The sequence below is a fragment of the Ranitomeya variabilis genome, chromosome 8 (genome assembly GCF_051348905.1).
Source record: "Ranitomeya variabilis isolate aRanVar5 chromosome 8, aRanVar5.hap1, whole genome shotgun sequence".
Lineage (NCBI taxonomy): Eukaryota > Metazoa > Chordata > Amphibia > Anura > Dendrobatidae > Ranitomeya > Ranitomeya variabilis.
In genome coordinates, this window is record NC_135239.1 from 56,361,340 (window position 1) to 56,383,430 (window position 22,091).

At 41.4% G+C, this 22,091-nt stretch overlaps 1 protein-coding gene across 2 annotated transcripts in view; it reads left to right on the forward strand.

The window, feature by feature from the left end:
• The window catches only part of TGFBR3 (transforming growth factor beta receptor 3), a 205,387-nt gene that overhangs the window by 112,808 nt on the left and 70,488 nt on the right, over positions 1–22,091 (forward strand). For both annotated transcript variants that reach the window (XM_077278844.1, XM_077278842.1), the window contains exon 5: positions 19,797–19,980. In XM_077278844.1, the coding sequence (XP_077134959.1) occupies positions 19,797–19,980 (184 nt within the window). The remainder of the gene's footprint in view (positions 1–19,796; positions 19,981–22,091) is intronic.

Consider the following 22,091-nt stretch of genomic DNA (forward strand, 5'->3'; position numbering starts at 1 on the left):
GCACACTCTTGGCATTCTCTTGATGAGCTTCAAGAGGTAGTCACCGGGAATGGTCTTCCAACAATCTTGAAGGAGTTCCCAGAGATGCTTAGCACTTGTTGGCCCTTTTGCCTTCACTCTGTGGTCCAGCTCGAGAAATGTAGAGTAACGAGTATGTTCGCTCATCACTATTCGTAATCAATTGAAGTATTAAGGACGGAAACCTTTCTTACTTTAAATTGATATCCTAATATATGGATAATATCTTCCATGTTGCAAATAATGAAGTTGTTGGAAAAAATAAGACTAGATAATTACAGATATCCTTACAATTGAGTTCCGGAAGGATAGATACATACATACCTTTGTTCCTCCCTATGGACATATTCTGTTTATGGAAGAAACCTATAAAAATGAACAGCTCTAAACCTCTTCATTTGTACTCTTGAAGGTTAGCTCGTAGGGATCAATGTTGGACTCAATAGTACGTATATTAGGAAATAAGGGCACATCTTTTTCTTTATTTGCATGGTTCCGGAGAGCCCCTAAAAGCTCCATCTCCAAGATCTGAACTAGTTTTCTAGCCTTGCCTCTCTTCCACATCCTTTCTACTGTGATCCATTAATGTGTTGATCCTTTCATCATCTGTCATATATTATGGTGAAATGAGATTCAGCATTGGCAGCCCATATCACAGGGTTATCTTTACAACAAGTAGCTGAAGCTTTTCAATGAAGAACATATGTGAAACATTGCTAAATGGCCATTTTTCCAACTTGTATCACTCACTTCTGATGTCTTCTTCTTAAAAAATAAAAAAGTTTCCAGGATATTGAAAACCATTACAGGTCTCGGGGACTGTCCAGTGTTTTCTTGTTTCAGTGATGGAAAACAACTCTTTCTGTTCTTTCATCAAACCGAAAACTATTAAATCAGGAATGCGTCATCTGGAAAGAGGGACCAGATGTTGTACTTTGATGGGTGACTTTCACCGCAAATCCCAATCCAGATTCAAAATTGCAACTTAAGACTGAATTGGGTTTTTTTGTGCTCTTCGCTTACTTTAATGTAAGGGCTCATGCACACTTGGGTGATTTTCTAGTATGAGAAATTCAATCCGAGTTTCATCAGTTTTTTTTATCAAATAAACAAACAAATATCACTGGCGCTCGCCACTTGTGTCCGCTGAACAAATGGAAATGGACCAAGGAATCTCCCAGCTGCTGGTATCCACAGAAATTGCGCCCCTTCTGTAAGAAAACTAATAAATATACCAAATGATACCGCGCTTGGGAAAAACGGGGGGGAAAAGGGGGGAAAATGAGAGCTGCCCCTAAATTAGAGAATATAGCCAGACTATGAATATGTGCAACAAAGAATGAAAACTATGGTTACCCTGATGAAGAAGGGCGCTTTCCCTTCGAAACGCGTCGGTCAGCTTTTTTGGTCCTAGTGAGGCTCCGTTGGTCAGTGACGTCACACGCTGCTTGTCAGCGGCGGCCATTTTTTTCCCTTCAGTACAACCAGGGACGTCTTCGGCCGGGACGTTCCCTGGCTCTGCACTGGGTAATTATACCTGGCATCCACCCAGGCGGCACGAGCAGCCGTGCACCCACTCTCAAGGTGCCACCCACAGGTCTTCCTACCTATACACCTGCCGCGTGCAGCGGTGAGGCGCTGCACACCATTTCCGGTATCCACCACAAGCAGCGAGGCGAAAGCCCGGTACTATAGCCATCATCCCACAACTACACCTCCATATGGTAAAAACTATTGTCTCCTATAGTCATTCTAGCACACAAATGTCATTAACCTATTAGTAAACGGACATTTTGGGTTACTCTTGTGGAAGTGTATACACATACCGGTGTGCATGCATTTTTTGTGAGTGAGCAAGCAGTTTAACAGTATGAGTAGTTGTCTATTTGACTTGTTATAAAATACAGTGGATAGTTTTCATTCTTTGTTGCACATATTCATAGTCTGGCTATATTCTCTAATTTAGGGGCAGCTCTCATTTTCCCCCCTTTCCCCCCCCCCCTGTTTTTCCCAAGCGCGGTATCATTTGGTATATTTATTAGTTTTTTTTATCAGTTTCAACCAAATTTCATAAGAGACAGAGCTTCCTTACTGTATTTGATCTGATGCTTTGATCAAGTTTACACATATTTCCATTATTTTGCATAGAATATTCAGTCCGCAAAAAACCATGGACATGTGAACAGCCCCATAGACTGTCGTTGGAATGAGTGCTGTCTGTGAAGGTATTTTTACGCCAAAAACTGGTGTGTGAATGAGCTCTAAGAATAAAGCAAATTCTATGAGCAATTTACATGCCTTTGTCTCATGACAGATTTGCATTAAAAAAATCTTCAAAAACAAGCGTCAGTCGCATATAGCAGTCAACCTGATTTTACATGAAGTCGTCTGCTTTCCGCAAGACAAATTATCACCTGTCTAAAGACCATTTAGGTGTTTTGGGCAAAATAAATGGGTCCTCCTTGGGGATCTTTGAGCCAGAGCAGGGAGCTGGTAACCAGTGGGACTTTTGCTTAATCTCCGTGTAATACTATACCTCCCCTGCAGGGGCGCTGTTGGTTTTGGGACATTGTGTATAAGGACCTGTACTTTGCTATATGTTTCTCCATTTGGAGGTGTAAATGGTTAAATGCTCTGTTATGACGTACAATAAAGCTGTGAACTGCTGCATCCATTGAGCGGGCAGATAAAACTCATAAAGGACTTTCTGAGTATACACCGATATCTGGCCAATCATATCGAGATTTATGTCAGAAGTGTATAGATGTTACGATTTCTAGTGAATCTGTTATCTGCCAGTCCAGGTCCTTTACAAGAAGAAAATATTCAACAGCATGTAGAGTTATGCAATACATGGGGTAGAATTGGGACCGAGATGTGTGGCTTGGTGTGGGCAGCTTAAAGGGAACTTGTCACTAGATTCATGCTCTCTAAACCACGGTCAGCATGAATCAGAGCCTGGCCGCATGATGGCATCCAGGTATGGGACGTGGGAAAGACCTGTCAAACTAGAGCGACTTTTTTTTTTGTTTCAATAATTTTTTTATTTAAAGGATATCACATAGGTTTCCCAACATGGCAGTATTGAATGTACAAAAATTTCACAAATATCAACAATAACATGGCATTATGTGAGGGGGATATTATTATTAATGGAATTAAGACAAAGACAAGACAGAGAAAAAAGGGGGTGAACATTAGGTCATGAACATTATAAAATTACTCTACGATTTTACAAAAAAGAAAGAAATTTCTCTCATTTCTGTCAATATAAGTCGGACACTGACACCGGCCAGATCAGATACCATCAATCCACGACAAAGAGGAGAAGAGTCAACGCTCACGGAGAAAGAGTGAGAGCTTGCCTCAAATAATCATCCGGATTTAGATCCAGCCATGGCGACCAGATTTGAAAAAAGGAGTTCCAGCTATCGGTTCTCGTCGCTTGGATGCGTTCGGACATCATAATTGTGTTCATTCTATCTTTGACAAGAGATATTGAGAGCGAAGGAGACCTCCATTTTGACGCTATGTGGATTTTGGTCGCCATTCCCAATAAAACCACCAGTCTGTGTAAATTTCTAGATAATCCCTGCGGTTTTAATCCTAGGAGGAAGGTCAATGGGCGCATTGGTGTCTCTTTTCCGTACATCCTGTCTACCAAGAGTTTCACCTCCCGCCACAGATCAGCCACCACCGGGCAGGTCCACCATATGTGCCTCATATCTCTGGGAGCATCACAACCTCTAAAACATTTGTCAGAAATCTGAGGATATATGACATGTAGCCTCGTAGGAACCAAGTATGTTCTACGTAAGACTCTGAGGGAAGACTCGACTAAAGATACCTGGTGGGAGCCTCTTGATAAGTCACTACAACAGCGCTGCCACTCCTCCAGTTTGATATCAAGCCCCAGATCCTCTTCCCCCTGTTGCATAAATCTAAGCTTTTTCTCCTCTTGTATAGTGGCAAGGAAAGAATACACGTAAGAGATAACCCCCCCTCCCAGTGGATCGCTTGAACATTTTTGTTCAAATCCAGTGATTCGAAAAGGTCTCCCTCCTGGTACACTTTTTCTAATAAAATAAAAGATTTGGTTCATGCGGAATGCTTCCCGAATTGGCGGTTCATATTTTTGAATGAACTCCTGCTTAGATAAGACCACATTGAACGGGGAGCAAAGATGTCTTATTGTAGTTATTCCTCGCAGAATCCACCAGGAAAAGGGTTGGGGATCAAGGCCCGGGGGGAACATTGGGTTATTGAATAGTGAGTTTAGTGGCGTATTCTTAGTTTGCAGCTCTTTCTTAAACCTCTCCTTCCTCCAGAGAAGGAGAGACTGAGCCGCAAAAGGTGAGTTAATAGAGATATGTTTCGGGAGCTTTGCTTCAGTCCACAGCAGGCCCATCAGAGAGTAAGGTTTTAATAAAAATGACTCTAGTTGAACCCATCTAGGTTTATCCACAGTTGAACATGTTCTGGTCAACTGGGCTATCTGGGCAGCTTTAAAGTAATTTATAAAATTAGGCAAGGAAAATCCTCCCTTTTTTCGGTGAATAAACATAATCTGTTGTTTGATCCTAGGTTTCCTCCCTTGCCATATAAATTTGGAAACCATAGAATGTATATGACGTAAAACTCTAGAGGGAATTGGAATGGGGAGGGAGCAAAATAGGTATAAAAACCTTGGGAGAGAGACCATTTTTATGGCGTTTATTCTGCCTAGCCATGAAAGTGTTATTGATGCCCATTTAGTCAAATCTCTTTGGAAATTCTTTATAATGGGAGTATAGTTCCATTTATATAGAGTTGATTTACTAGATGTAAGGTTAATCCCCAAATTGGTTAGGTAGTGTTCTTTTTTTTCAAAGCCAAATTGCGGTACTAGATATGTTTGATCTTTTTCAGATGTGTTTAGGAAAAGGGCCTCTGACTTATCAATATTTATTTTAAGCCCTGACACTGACTCGAAATCGCGAAGTAGTGAGAATAAATTTGGAAGGGTGGTATGGGGATTAGTAAGGGTAAGAAGCAAATCGTCTGCGAACAAGCTGACTTTATATTGTTCTCCCAAATCGGTAGGTCCTAAGATGTCGGGGTTTTTCCTTATGGCTTCGGCAAGAGGTTCCATTGCCATGGCAAACAGAGCTGGTGAGAGAGGGCAACCCTGTCTAGTTCCTCTCATTATATTTATTGGGATAGGCTGCAGCGACGGAAGTTTAAGATATGCGGTAGGTTTGTCATATAGTAAAGTTAGGCATTTAACTAGTTTGTGGGGCAGACTGAATAAAGATAGTACTTTAAAAAGGTATGGCCATGACACTGAGTCAAAAGCCTTTTCGATATCTAAGGCTAGAAGCATAGTAGGCCGCTGAGAATTGGTCGATGAGTGTATTATGTTTAGGTTTCGTCTTATATTATCCGGCCCTTGTCTCCTTGGTATAAAACCTACTTGATCCCTGTGTATAAGGGAGGGGAGTACTCTGTTGATTCTATCTGTAATAATGGATGTGAATATTTTTAAGTCAACATTAAGTAGTGAGATAGGTCGGTCGGTAATTTTTAGTTAACAGGTGATCCTTTTTGGGTTTGGGAATTACTGCAACATGAGCTATATAGAATTCTGAGGGCATTTGAGATCCATTTAATAGTGCATTACAGAATTTTGTAATATGTGGTACGAGAATTTCTTAAAATTTTTTATAATATGGCGCTGTAAGTCCATCAGGTCCAGGGGCTTTATCGGTTTTCAATTTTTGAATTGCTAGCTCCACATCTTCGTTTGATATCTCAGCCTGTAGCGATTGGGAAGAGGATTCATTAAGTTTAGGGAGTGATAGGTGCTGCAGGAAGGATTGTAAGAGATGCGGGGGAGGGGGCTTAGGTGATGAGTATAATTTTTGATAAAAACTATATTTAGAATTGAGAGTCCTCAGTGGTTGATACCTTTTAATGGCTTTAGAATTGAGAGTCCTCAGTGGTTGATACCTTTTAATGGCAAAACTATGTGATAAAAACTATGAAACTCTTTGTAAATATCTTCAGGGTGAGCAGAGACACGTCCGTTACTATTTTTAATTGAGTGGATAGTATTTAAGGACTCTTTTTGGCGCAGTTGTCGTGCTAATAATTTATTTGGCTTGTTTGCCTGTCTATAAAAAGAGGCCCTTGTCCATGCTAAAGCTCGTTCTGTTCTATGTGTAAGGACGGTGTTCAACTTGAGCTTCACATCTTGTATCTGCTTAATCAGGTACCGTGAGGAGGACTGCTGGTTTGCTTGTTCAAGATTTAGTAATTTGTTTTCTAGTTTGGTTTGCAATTCCGATCTGTTTTTTTTCTTAGCAGTGGCCAACTTGATTATGGTACCAGTGATATATTTCTTGTGAGGTTGCCATATATTTCCCGGGGATGACTCTTCATTAACATTAGTTTGGAAGTAGAGTTTAAGGTCATTGCTAATGTTAGCAGCTATTTCTGGGTCAGTCAATAAGGAATTATTTAGCCGCCATCTGAACAGTTTAGATGTGCTTACATTAAGCTTAAATACTGAGAGGACTGCATCGTGATCTGACCAAGAGGATGGGACATGGCGGGAGAACAGTACCCCCGGCATCGTATTTGCTGTGGTTATGTGTAAGTCTATTCTTGAGTAAGTTTTATGTACAGTAGACAAAAAGGTATATCCTTTTGTGGTATTATTAGTTTCCCTCCAAACATCGACTAGTCTAAATTCACTCATCAACTTAATTATCCTTCGTCTGTCTCTCTTGGATATATCTGATCGCTTTGCTGCTGTGCAGTCAAGAGCAGGGTTCAAAGTGAAGTTGAAGTCCCCACACCAAATCAAATGTTGATAGGGGATTACCGATATCTTAGATAGTATTAATTTAAATACAAGTATCTGAGTTGCAGTGGGCATGTAACTATTTATTATGCAGATGTTTTGTCCTTGCAAATTACCATATACACTATGTTCCAAATTATTATGCAAATTACATTTTTCTCGGATCTTCCTAAATGGTCAGTGCAAATGACAGTCAGTCTAATAAAAGTCTTCACCCGTTAGAGTATACATCGAATTTTATTGAAGAAACCTCCCAATGATAACAGTATAATCTCCAAAATGAATAAAAACTCAAAATGCACTGTTCCAAATTATTACGCACAGTAGTATTTCTAAACATTTGATATGTTTTAAAGAACTGAAAATGCTCATTTGTGGAATTTGCAGCATTAGGAGGTCACATTCACTGAACAAAAAAGCTATTTAACTCCAAAACATCCTAACAGGCCAAGTTACATGTTAACATAGGAGCCCTTCATTGATATCACCTTCACAATTCTTGCATCCATTGAACTTGTGAGTTTATGGAGAGTTTCTGCTTGTATTTCTTTGCATGAAGTCAGAATAGCCTCCCAGAGCTGCTGTTTTGATGTGAACTGCCTCCCACCCTCATAGATCTTTTGTTTGATGATACTCCAAAGGTTCTCTATAGGGTTTAGGTCAGGGGAAGGTGGTGGCCACACCATGAGTTTATCTCCTTTTATGCCCATAGCAGCCAATTACTCAGAGGTATTCATTGTCATGCATGAAGATGATTTTGTTCCTGAAGGCACGTTTCTGCTTTTTAGACCATGGAAGAAAGTTGTCAGTCAGAAACTCTATTTACTTTGCTGAGGTCATTTTCACACCTTCAGGAACCTTAAAGGGCCCTACCAGCTGGTTCCCCATGATTCCAGCCCAAAACATAACTCCTCCACCTCCTTGCTGACGTCGCAGCCTTGTTGGGACATGGTGGCCATCCACCAACCATCCACTACTCCATCCATCTGGACCGTCCAGAGTTGCTCGACACTCATCAGTAAACAAGACTGTTTGGAAATTAGTCTTCATGTATGTCTGGGCCCACTGCAACCGTTTCTGCTTGTGAACACTGTTTAGGGGTGGCCGAATAGTAGGTTTATGCACCACAGCAAGCCTTTGAAGGATCCTACACCTTGAGGTTCGAGGGACTTCAGACGCACCAGCAGCTTCAAATAACTGTTTTCTGCTTTGTAATGGTATTTTGGCAGCTGCTCTCTTAATCCAATGAATTTGTCTGCCAGAAAACTTCCTCATTATGCCTTTATTTGCATGAACTCTGTCTGTGCTCTGTTTCAGTCACAAATCTCATGAGAGTATGATGATCACTCTTACGTTTTTGTGAAATATCTAATTTTTTCATACCTTGTCCAAGGCTTTGCACTATTTAACGCTTTTCAGCAGCAGAGAGATCCTTTTTATTTCCCATATTGCTTGAAACCTGTGACCTGCATAATAATGTGGAACATCATTTTTGAGTAGTTTTCCTTTAATTAGAATCACCTGGAAAACTAATTATCACATGTGTTTAAGATTGATTTCAGTGATTCATTGAGCCCTGAGACACAATACCATCCACGAGTTTATTTGAAAAACAAAACAATTAAATCTTTAAGACACTTAAATCCAATTTGCATAATAATTTGGAACACAGTGTATAATAATGAATCTACCGTCAGGGTCCTCTACAGTGCCCTCAATTTGAAATGGTAGGCTATTTTTAAGTAGTATAGCTACACCTCTAGTCTTACGCTCCCAAGCTGCCAAATAGAAACGCGAGTAATTGGAGTCAAAGTATTTAGGGCTAGAAGTTTTAGAGAAGTGGGTTTCCTGCAAGCATATGATGTCTGGTTTATGTTTGTGATAGTCTAAAAATGCCTTCTGGTAAAAAATAAACATGAATTCCTAGTGGACATGCTCATACCATGAGAGTGGTCAGGGAGGCTGAAATGAAGAGAACAGGGACCGGATCCTGCGTGGGTTGACCACGCAGGATCCGGTCCCTGTTCTCTTCATTTCAGCCTCCCTGACCACTCTCATGGTATGAGCATGTCCACTAGGAATTCATGTTTATTTTTTACCAGAAGTAGTATTCGCTAGTAGATCTTTAATATTGCCTTCACAGCCAGTTTACCATAACTTTTCATGATTTTCTTTATATTTAGCTATGGCATTTTACTGGTAGTTTGAGTGGCTAGAGACATGATATTTTGTATACACTATTTCAGCTAGTGAATTTTCTATGCTCATATATTGGGTACCAATCTAGTCTTATTATATATGCTTCAGGGAGATTAATTTGCTATATTACAAGTATGGAGGTACATTTATAAAAGGGTCCGCACTTGTGTTTATAGATCTGTCTTCCCATTATCCTCTTGGGTAGACTTTTGTTGTGTTTTATGTATTTTTAAATGTTTTTAACTGTGAGTGGTGTGGTTTAAGGACTATAATAAAATTTATTACTTTTGGATGATCCCTGCAGTTTTGCATGTCTCTTTCTTTTTGGTTTACTGTATTGTATTGACATGTTGCGGGTTGAGCATCTTTAAATATTAGTTAGATGGTGCCCTCTATGTCTAGTGTTTTACAAGGGGAAACAAAGACATTAAACAAAGAACAAATGAGCATTTGGGTAAAATACCCTTTCAAAGCCGTATTCCGGGGCCCCATAATATATGGAATCCCAGAAATCGGCCCAGTCAGGCAGCATGTACTGATCCCCAACGGCCTAACCCTTGCTAATTATAAGCAACAACAAGCATAGATGGATCACATATTAATTATAAGGTATAACTAAATTTAACTTTACCTTTCAACCACAGCAGACCCACTCTGCTGATAACTAGCCAAAGCATAACTTAAAACCAAGGCACCAGAGCTATGGCACTATAGCTCTAATGGTAGAGGAAATCTCCATGTGGCTCCAGGAGAGACTCAGGTGACCCGCGCGTTCTGGCTCCTGGTTCTAGGGATCCGTGTCCATTCCCTCTGCGGGCGCGATTTTCGTCTCGGCTGAGGGGGTATGATTTCCAGGATAGGGATTCCTGCGCGTTCAAGAGCTTTTGTTCCTTCCTCCAAGGAACGGCATATAAACGACTCGTTACTATGGGTAAATAACAGAGCGAACGGGAACCCCCATCGGTACTTGATATTTACTGCCTGAAGTGCTGCGGTGACCGGTTTAAGTGACCTTCTCCTAGTGAGCGTAGAGGGAGACAAGTCAGCAAAAAGTCGCACTGAATTTGGCAGCCCAGGTAGGGAGGACATGTCTCTGGCTTTTGACAGGATTATGTCTCTCGACTCTTCATAGTGCACTTCATAGTGCATTTTAAGCACAACATCTCTGGGAAGTTCTGGTGTTCGCGGTCTGCCCAAGGCTCTGTGAATCCTTGTTATATGTAGTAGTGTGGGATCCATGTCTGGTAGTAGTGCTTTAAACAGCGCTGCAGCTGTGTCTTTAAGAGCTAAAATGGACTCTGGGAGGCCTCTGATGCGTATATTGCCTCGCCGAGACCTGTTCTCAAAGTCCTCACACTTTAATTCCAGGTCCATTATGCGTTCAGTATGGATTTTAATGGTCTCCTGGTCCTCCTCCAGGGCTTCCACTGTTGCCTCCATCTTGTCCTCCAGGTTAGAAGTACGCTGCATTATCTCTTGAATCTGTGAGGTAATATTGTGCATGGCTGATTTCAACTCAGAGCGGAATGTTTCTTGCAGCGTTTTTACTAAGGCTGCCGTGGGAACCACAGCCTCTCCTGCAGTGCCAGGCTCTTTCATTTCAGCTCCGCTGCTTATCGCTGTGTGTGAGGCTAAGGAGGGAGCTGCTGCGGCGGCCATCTTGCCCACGCTGCTGTTTATGAGGAGCTCCTCTATTGTGCGGTTTGCCGACTGACCTGCGCTCCCTTTCTTCGGCATAGTCACTTTTGCGATGCCCTGTGGTGAGTCTTTGCTGTGGCCGCAGTTTTCGCTGCGATCCCAGCTCTTTTCAGGGTTATATTGGCTTGTTGGGATGCGGAGCTCAGCCGGTCATGTCCGACTCAGCCAGGACCCGCGCATGCGCCCCAAACTAGAGCGACTTTTTAAGCTATGTTTCTCTGAAAAGTCATACCTGTACACAATCGTGCAGTTGGGCTCTGACTGATGCTGCCTGTGGTTCGCACAGCATTAATCAAGTGACAGGTTCCCTTTAGGCGCTCTTCACTCGTCCATATAAAACCGTTATTGCAAATAGTACCAGTGTTTTGGATCAGTGTGTCATCCATATGTCCATTTTTATCATCAGTGTGTCATCCATGTGTCCGTATGGATAAAGAAAGACTGAAATTACAAAACCTCCTATACTTTGCAGTGTTAAACATGTACAGCACACTGATGCCATCCGTGTACTGTACGTGTTTTTAATGGACCCATAGACTTGTAATGGCCCTTGTCATCCATGCTGCTGGAAAAAAACAGACACATGGACTTATGAAGATCACCATAGGTTATAATGGGTACATTTGTCATCCGTGAAAAAAACTGATGCCACGCGTACACGGGAAAGAGGCCTTAATGGGATATTATCAATTTACACATTTGACATATCCAAAAAATTAGAGGCATAAATGCCTAAAGGCGGAGGCGCCACCTCTGAAGTCCCCTTCTATATGGAGAACGAAGGTCCTGAGACCTCTTCCACTGATCCTAAACAACTTTTTTTCCATTGATATCAGTGGAGAGTGCCAACACATGCCCTACATTCTCTCAATTGAAATGATATTCGTTATGTAGTGAGAACCCACTTGAATCCCATTAACACTTATCAATCAACTATTGCTGGATCGTCGAATAACTGCCGGGTAATTTGGCACAGGATCTCTACCGGATCAGGAGGACTTGCAGACGCTTGGATTCCCCATTCGTTGAGTTCTACCAAACACACCGTACTGGCACAGATTTTTTTTGCACTGTACCAAAATCCACTTAACTGCTGGTAATACAATATAATTATACCTCCATGGCAGGTGTGCAAACATAAGTGACTTTTTTTCTCATTTTGTTTTAGAGCCAGGTGGTTGACTCACTTCCAGTAATAATAACAGCCTTTGGGATCCTGCCATTACCTTAAGCTGCTGCTATAAAGTTTATAGAATTGACAGATGAGGCAGAACGACTTACTTTTTATATTATCACTACCAAAGCCAAGATTTCAAGTACAAAATGCAAGTCTGGTCAAAAATATAATGCAGCCCGTAAGCAGTTCTTAACGACATTGGTTCCAGGATGCCAGACTTATAGTTTGGCCCAGAGTCTGCTCACATCTATTTTATTGGTTCCGCTGGACTGGGGAAAAAAATAAACAAAAAACCCCCTTTCTTTATTTGCGATATGCTTGATAGGTTTCTGAGTCCTGTGGTCAAATCAGGTCACGTTCAGCCGAGGAGGATTTAGAGACTCAAGTTATATGGCTACATTGGAAGCAAATGAGTACGTTACATAAATCAGACACATAAAAGTATGAGATCAGTTATCCGGGAAAGGATTACGTAGAACATTTTGGAGAGCAGAAAAAAAATATGGGATTTTATAATTTCGTCACATACAGGTCCGTCACCCAGGAGAAAGTGGATTCAAGGAAAGTGTTCACTCTTTGCACCTGATTCATCTGTTGAATCTGTCACCAAGTGTTTGTTCCACTCATCTAAGAGCAGCATGATGTAGGGGCAGAAACCCTGATTTCAGCGATATATCACTTACTGAGCTGCTTGCTGTAGTTTTAATAAAAACAGTGTTTTATCTGCTGCAGATCTAGCAGTTCTCTGAATGCTGAGCTCTGTATAACCCCGCCCACACCACTGATTGGCACAGTGTACACAGATAGCTTCCAATCAGTGGTGGGGGCGGGGTAATACAGAGCTCATGAATATGGAGGACTACCTGGCAGCAGGTTACTAGTCCTCTAATGATAATCTCCTGAGGATAAAACAGTGATTTTTAACAAAACTACAGCAAGCAGTCCAATAAGTGACACATCACTGGAACAGGGTCTCTGTCTGTACGTTATGCTGCTCTCAAATTGGATGTCAAAAATTTAGTGGTACACTCCCTTTAAAGTTTATGGCTCAGATTCATTTTGATGGGTGTTTTGCATGCTAATCTTAATTAAAGGTGCGCTACAGTAACTTTTTCTGAGGAAACAGTGCCATTTCTGTCAGTAGGCTGTGTCTGGCATTGCAGACCAGACTTATTTATTCCTATACAAATCGTAGCCCATGGATGAGAACGGTGCGGTTTCTCAGGTTAAAAAGTAAGCTTATTTCTTCTGTTCTTAGACAACCCCTTTAAGCCCTGCTATGTGTCTTATGCCCGATTTGCTGATGTCGCAGGATGAGGAACATTAGCGCTCACGTTCTATCATGGAGGACTGATAAGTTATGTTTTTTCTCTGTACACGTCATCCTCACTTCTATCAGTCTTAGCCTTCATGATAAGAGAGTTCCAGCGGAGACCGGCGTTTAGTTTTAGGAATGGTTTACATCTGTTGTTATGGTTTCAGACTGTTTATTTCGGCCGGTCCAGAAACATAAATCTTCTGCTGGATATATATAATTCTGTTGATACGACTTGATTTTTATAAAGATGTTTAATGACTCCAATTGGGATCAGATCACAGCTGCTTTATGGTGTTTTGCTTCGTAATGACTGTGTGATTAGGTTGGGAATCTACAAAGACATCCGTGAATGTAGAGCAAAATAATTAGCTGTGTGTAAGCAAGTTATTGTAGAGTTACACGATGCGTTCCCACTATACAAGCCGTCTGCTCAGCTTCACATTCTACACTCCCCCATTGATACATTTGCTGTTGTTTTTATTAAGTTGCTATTCTCTTATTTGCAAGAAGATCGGTGGCGGTCCGGTCCGGAGACCCCTACTGATTGCTCAAAAACGGCTCGACAGGTGTGCTGCTCAGGAGACAGCTTCTGCCTCAGCAAGCAAACAATGCTTTCAATTGCATCCCTTCTCAATTCTGTCTGCCCATTGACACAGGAGCTGTGCACTCCTGTCTGCTGAGCTGTGCGCTCCTGTCTCCTGAGCTGTGCGCTCCTGTCTCCTGAGCTGTGCGCTCCTGTCTGCTGAGCTGTGCGCTCCTGTCTCCTGAGCTGTGCGCTCCTGTCTCCTGAGCTGTGCGCTTCTGTCTCCTGAGCTGTGCGCTCCTGTCTCCTGAGCTGTTCGCTCCTGTCTCCTGAGCTGTGCGCTCCTGTCTCCTGAGCTGTGCGCTCCTGTCTCCTGAGCTGTGCACTCCTGTCTCCTGAGCTGTGCACTCCTGTCTCCTGAGCTGTGCACTCCTGTCTCCTGAGCTGTGCACTCAGCCCTGCTGTATCTCTACACAGTAGCTGCAGTGATCAGTGAGGAGAACAGGGCGTGTTCTGTTTTTTCACTTGCATGATGCCTCCTGCTTATGATTGGTCAACATCATGCAGGGGAAGAAGTACACACCCCCAGAGGACAATCTCTGGTAACACCCAGTTGAAGTATAACATAAATTATAACCTAAACTTTGTAAGCTCATATCTCCACAACGGAGATGAGAAGTGACAGAAATAAAAACCACAGCTCTGCAGCCACTATTCCATGATGTGGCAAGTTTAACATGCTGCCCTTCGTGTCAGACCCCCAAGCCTCTCCAAAACCCATGAGAATACATATCTAAGAGCTTCATTTGACACTGCTACATTTGATCTTACTTGGCTGAACTTGCAATAATTTTCTGGGAGAAATACTTCATTTTCTGGAGCAATTTCAGGGGTGCCAACACTTTCAGCCACAACAGTATCTGTGCAGTTGTATTTTTATCTGTTTATTCCTTATAGTTTATGGTAATTAATATTACATATGATATTACCTAATGGACCTTATTATGACATGCCATTAACGCATTTCTCAGCACGTGACGTGGGGTGCGACTGTAAGGGTTGATCTATCTCTTTTCACTCAATCTTGCACCTAAATAAACAGTAAAACAGTTAGGGTATTTGTCCACGATCTGAAGTTGCTGCCCCCCCACCGGAGTAAAAAGGAGATGTCCAGCTTGGCTACAAAAGGACCCAGTGCCCAAGCTTTCAAGCGCAGGATCGCCAGGCGTAGGTTCCAGCACTGCCACTCTCTATAGTCGCAGTGATACCCCTCTTGGTTCTCAGTTCCTTTTGGCCTCCTGACCTGTAATAAAAGTTCATAGATGTTATGGCCTTTGTGCTGAGTTAATCAGGTAAATAGCAGACTTATGTTATATTACTGATATTATAATTTCCCTTACATGACATTTCTTATATTAGGAGAGGCTTTTTATAGCAACCTTTGTTTGATAATAATGTGTCCGGAAATCTGCCAAGGTGTGAGCACCGGTCATTGTATAGAGAAGAAATCTAAACAAAAGGGCACCATAGACCACAAAAGAAGGGCTCCCTCTCGCTCATTCGAAGACTGAAATTAGCATAGACTCATCTCTTGTCAGCGAGCTTTGTAGGTGCATATGAGAGTTGTCTATCTCACCTCTTCTTGGAAGAAAACTTGGAATCTTCTGCTTTTGTGAAATCCATACACTTTATAATTCACTCTAATCTAAAACATAAAATGTGTTTTCTGAGATATCTTAGCTGTCCGCATCTACAGAGCAGAAGTTCAGAAGCTGGCTATTCCTTGTAAAAATATTTTATACTTCATATGCATGAAGTTCATGAAATTAATGGGATCTTTCCGCTATTATTGTAGACTAGATGGTGGCCCGATTCTAACGCATCGGGTATTCTAGAATATGCATGTCCACGTAGTATATTGCACAGCCACGTAGTATATTGCCCAGCCACGTAGTATATAGCCCAGCCACATAGTATATAGCCCAGCCACGTAGTATATAGCCCAGCAACGTAATATATAGCCCAGCCACGTAGTATATAGCCCAGCCACGTAGTATATTGCCCAGCCACGTAGTATATTGCCCAGCCACGTAGTATATTGCCCAGCCACGTAGTATATAGCCCAGCCACATAGTATATAGCCCAGCCACGTAGTATATAGCCCAGCAACGTAGTATATAGCCCAGCCACGTAGTATATTGCCCAGCCACGTAGTATATTGCCCAGCCACGTAGTATATTGCCCAGCGACGTAGTGTATTGCCCAGTGACGTAGTATATTGCCCAGTGACGTAGTATATTGCACAGCGACGTAGTGTACAGTACAGAGCCACATAGTATATTGCCCAGTGACATAGTATATTGCACAGCGACGTAGTATACAGCACAGAGCCACGTAGTATATTGCCCAGCCACGTATGTCACAGGTTAAAAAATAAACATACTCACCTTCCGATCTGAGGGCCCCTTGTAGTTCTAACATACTCACCATACTTGTAGTTCTGTCGCCTGTGCGCGGTACAGGCGGCAGCTTCCGGTCCCAGGGTGTGATGACGTCGCGGTCACATGACCGTGACGTCATGGCAGGTCCTTCTCGCGCAGGCGCGCAGGGCCTGTGATGACGTCGCGGTCACCTGACCGTGACGTCATGGCAGGTCCTTCTCCCACACGATCCTTGCTACCGGAACCTGCTGCTTGCACGGAGCGGTTACCGGAGGGTCGCGAGGACCGGGAAAGGCGGCGGAAGGTGAGTATATAATGATTTTTAATTTTTTTTATTATTTTTAACATTAGATCCTTTTACTATTGACGCTGCATAGGCAGTGTCAATAGTAAAAACTTGGTCACACAGGGTTAATAGCGGCGGTAACGGAGTGAATTACCCGCGGCATAACGCGGTCCGTTACCGCTGGCAATAACCCTGTGTGAGCCGTGACTGCGGGGAGTATGGAGCGGCCGGCCGGCACTGACTGCAGGGGAGTAGGGAGGGACTAATTGGACTGTGCCCGTCGCTGATTGGTCGCGGCAGCCATGACAGGCAGCTGGCGAGACCAATCAGCAAATGAATAACCGTGATGGAAGTTGAGGACAGACAGAAAGACAGACTGAAAGACGGAAGTGACCCTTAGACAATTATATAGTAGATACTGCTCTGCTGCTGCTCTTTATTATATGTGTACAATGACCAACATTCACAAGAGAAAATTTGGAATATCAAACCATGTCATAAAGCACATAGCCACAGCCATGTTATGGACTTTGCCAATGCCCTTGTTATCTATATGTATATAGATTTCTCCAACTATATGTAGATATGCAGTGTGTATATATATATATATATATATATATATATATATATATATATATATATATATATATTATGTATATGCAGTTGTGTGAAAAAGTGATTTTCCTTCCTGATTTCCTATTCTATTGCATGTCTGTCACACTTAAATGTTTCAGATCACCAAAGAAATTTAAATATTAGACAAAGATAACACAAGTAAAACACATTTCAGTTTTTAAATTAAGCTCTTTTTTAGTAAGTGAAAAAGAAATCTAAATCTTCAGGGGCCTGTGTGAAAAAGTGATTCCCCTCGCCCCCCCTTAAAATATAAGTTAACTGTGGCTTATCACATCTTTGGGAAGCTGAGTTCAAATTCCCTAGTCACAACCAGGCCTGATTACTGCCACATCTGTTCTCAATCAAGAAATCACTTAAATAGGACCTGCCTGACAAAGTGAAGCAGCCCAAAAGATCCTCAAAAGCTAGACATCATGCCTCGATCCAAACAAATTCTAGAACAAGGTAATTGAGATCTAGCAGTCTGGAAAAGGTTATAAAGCCATTTCTAAAGATTTGGGACTCCAGTGAAAAACAGTGAAAGTCATTATCAACAAATGGCGAAAACATGGAACAGTGGTGAACCATCCCAGAAGTGGCTGACCGACCAATATTTCCCCAAGAGCGCAGTGATGTCTCATCTAAGAGGTCACAAAAGACGCCACAACAACATCCAAAGAACTGCAGGCCTCACTTGCCTTAGTTAAGGTCAGTGTTCTTGACTCCACCATAAGAAAGAGACTGGGCAAAAATGGCCTGCATGACAGAGTTCCAAGACAAAAACCACTGCTGAGCAATAAGAATATAAAGGCTCAAATGAGTTTTGCCAGAAAACATCTTGATTATCCCCAAGACTTTTGGGAGAATACTCTGTGGACAGAAAAGACAAAAGCTGAACTTTTCAGAAGATGTATGTCCCATTACATCTGTCTTAGTAACACAGTATGTCAGAAAAGGAATATCATACCAACAGTAAAATATGGTGGTAGTTTGATGGTCTGGGGCTGTCTTGCTGCTTGAGGACCTGGAAGAATTACTGTGGTAAATGAAACGTGAATTCTGCTGTCTGCCAAAAAGTCCTGAAAGAGAATGTCCTGCCATCTGTTCGTGACTTCAAGCTGAAACACACTTGAGTTATGCAGCAGGACAATGGTCCAAAACACACCAGCAAGTCCACTTCTGAATGGCTTAAGAAAAACAAAATTAAGACTTTGGAGTGACCTAGTCAAAGTGCTGACATTAATCCGATTGAGATGCTGTGGCATGACCATAAAAAGATGGTTCATGCTCGGAAAACCTCCAATGTGGATGAATTGCAACAATTCTGCAAAAATTAGTGGGCAAAAATTCCTCCAGAGCATTGTGAAAGACTCATTGCCAGTTATCACAAAGGCTTGATTGCAGTTGTTGCTGTTAAAGGTGGCCCAACTAGTTATAAGGGTTAGGGGGCAATCACTTTTTCACTTGGGGCCCTGTAGGTTTGCATTTATTTTTCCCTTAATAATAAAGACCTTCATTTAAAAACTGCATTTTGTGATTACTTGTGTTATGTTTGTATAATATTTACATTTGTTTGATGATCTGAAATATTTAAGTGTGACAAACATGGCAAAAGGATAGGAAATCAGGAAGAGGCAAACACTTTTTCACACAACTGAGTATGTATATTTATGTATAGATAAATATATATCTATATAATTAAGTTACAATAATTATGTATCAATGAGTTCTTCTATGACTGTTATGTACCGTAATGTGTATTTGCATCTACATAACATGGCCTCAACACCCGATTAGAGTCAAATGTATAAGTACCATACAATAAGGTGCATAAATATCGGTGCCATAGGTTGGCCAAATAATTCTTGCATAAAAGTAGCTACCGTATATAACAGATGTATATACAGTCACAAGGCACAACCAACATACATTGGAAATATACTATACTGTAAAGTTTGTGAAAAGCAAGTAAATGCTACAATTCAATGCTCATTGTATACTACTAACACAGACTGACCAAAATAAGAATTCCATACATTAATAGAAAGTAATGTAAAGACAGTAATATACAGTGTATAAGTAATACAATGCCATGCTTTAGGGTTTAAATGGAATCTGTCATCAGAATTTCACACCTCAAATAATTTATATGCCCATTTCACTCTTTCAAAGATAAGTCCAGCATTTTCATGGCCAGTCTGTTCTTCCTTAACTGAGAAATCATAGTTTGAATCGATATGCAAATGAGTCTAATGAGCTTTGGTAGATCTGAAGCCTCTGTCACTCCAGTTCTATTCCCCGTCCAGCGCCGCCGCCTCCTGCTTGACCGACAGCCTCTATGTAGTGTGACATTAGGCAAAGGAACCTTTAGTCAAAAAGGAGGAGGCGGAATTGAGTGGGGAATAGAACTTCAGAACTATCATATCAATTTACATATCAATTCAAACTCTCATTTCTCAGTAGTGGAGGACCGGTCTGGCCATGTAAAGGTATTGCTGGACTTATCTTTATAAGTGTCAAATGCAAGTATAAATCATTTGGGGGATGAAATGATGCTGACAGATTCCCTTTAAGGATTGCAATTTCCTGGTAACAGATTTATAAGTCAATTGTGCAGCATTTTATGATCATTTTGTGTTGGATAACAAATTCAACTCTTGATTAATTGTCTCACCAGGTATCACATGGCTCTACAGTACAATATGAGGCAGGAAGCCTCTCGCTGAACACACAGACAGAGGTAAAGCTACTTCCTTCTGAAAACGAGCCCCTGCTACAATGGACCACGAAGAATTATGGGGCTGTCACATCATTTACAGAAATGAAAATGACCAATCATATCTACATCAAAGTGGGTGAAGGTATGATGCAGTTGCAGTATTATTAATATCGCTACAGCTATGTGTTATTATACTGTGTGTGTGTATATATATACAGTACAGACCAAAAGTTTGGACACACCTTCTCATTTAAAGATTTTTCTGTATTTTCATGACTATGAAAATTGTACATTCACACTGACGGCATCAAAACTGTGAATTAACATATGTGGGATTATATACTTAACAAAAAAGTGTGAAACAACTGAAATTATGTCTTATATTCTAGGTTCTTCAAAGTAGCCACCTTTTGCTTTGATGACTGCTTTGCACACTCTTGGCATTCTCTTGATGAGCTTCAAGAGGTAGTCACCGGGAATGGTTTTCACTTCACAGGTGTCACAAACCTGTCAGGTTTAATAAGTGGGATTTCTTGCCTTATAAATGGGGTTTGGACAATCAGTTGTGTTGTGCAGAAGTCTGGTGGATGCACAGCTGATAGTCCTACTGAATAGACTGTAAGAATTTGTATTTTGGCAAGAAAAAAGCAGCTAAGTAAAGAAAAACGAGTGGCCATCATTACTTTAAGAAATGAAGGTCAGTCCGAAAAATTGGGAAAACTTTGAAAGTATCCCCAAGTGCAATGGCAAAAACCATCAAGCGCTACAAAGAAACTGACTCACATGAGGACCGCCCCAGGAAAGGAATACCAAGAGTCACCTCTGCTTCTGAGGATAAGTTTATCCGAGTCACCAGCCTCAGAAATCGCAGGTTAACAGCTCAGATTAGAGACCAGGTCAATGCCACACAGAGTTCTAGCAGCAGACACATCTCTACAACAACTGTTAAGAGGAGACTTTGTGCAGCAGGCCTTCATGGTAAAATAGCTGCTAGGAAACCACTGCTAAGGACAGGAAAGAAGCAGAAGAGACTTGTTTGGGCTAAAGAACACAAGGAATGGACATTAGACCAGTGGAAATCTGTGCTTTGGTCTGATGAGTCCAAATTTGAGATCTTTGGTTCCAACCACCGTTTCTTTGTGCGACGCAGAAAAGGTGAACGGATGGACTCTACATGCCTGGTTCCCACCATGAAGCATGGAGGAGGAGGTGTAATGGTGTGGGGGTGCTTTGCTGGTGACACTGTTGGGGATTTATTCAAAATTGAAGGCATACTGAACCAGCATGGCTATCACAGCATCTTGCAGCGGCATGCTATTCCATCCAGTTTGCATTTAGTTGGACCATCATTTATTGTTCAACAGGACAATGACCTCAAACACACCTCCAGGCTGTGTAAGGGCTATTTGACCAAGAAGGAGAGTGATGGGGTGCTACGCCAGATGACCTGGCCTCCACCGTCACCAGACCTGAACTCAATTGAGATGGTTTGGGGTGAGCTGGACCGCAGAGTGAAGGCAAAAGGGCCAACAAGTGCTAAGCATCTCTGGGAATTCCTTCAAGATTGTTGGAGGACCATTCCCGGTGACTACCTCTTGAAGCTCATCAAGAGAATGCCAAGAGTGTGCAAAGCAGTCATCAAAGCAAAAGGTGGCTACTTTGAAGAACCTAGAATAATAAGACATAATTTTAGTTGTTTCACACTTTTTTGTTAAGTATATAATTCCACATGTGTTAATTCACAGTTTTGATGCCTTCAGTGTGAATGTACAATTTTCATAGTCATGAAAATACAGAAAAACCTTGTGAAGGTTTGTCCAAACTTTTGGTCTGTACTGTATATATATATATATATATATATATATATATATATATATATATATATATATATATATATATATATAAATATATATATATATACATACTGCTCACAGTCCGTTAAATAGATTCTAGCATGGATCATAGCCCAGGAATAGCAATTGTGCTTTTGCTACTGGAATCAGTAGACATTTGGTAGACAGACACCCTATATCTCTAAGCAGGAGCCCTATTATCCAATATTTAGTGCTGCATTGCACTTTGCCTTTTCCTATATCTTATCACTGCCTGAGGAAAGACATCATTTCCCAGAATGCAATTCCAAAGTAGCTAAACTTTATCAAAAACATTTAACTAAATCAAAACTGGTTTAAAGGAAAAGTGTATTATTTTGCCATAGCAGTTAATTTAAGCTGAAAGCTGTTAGTCAAACAC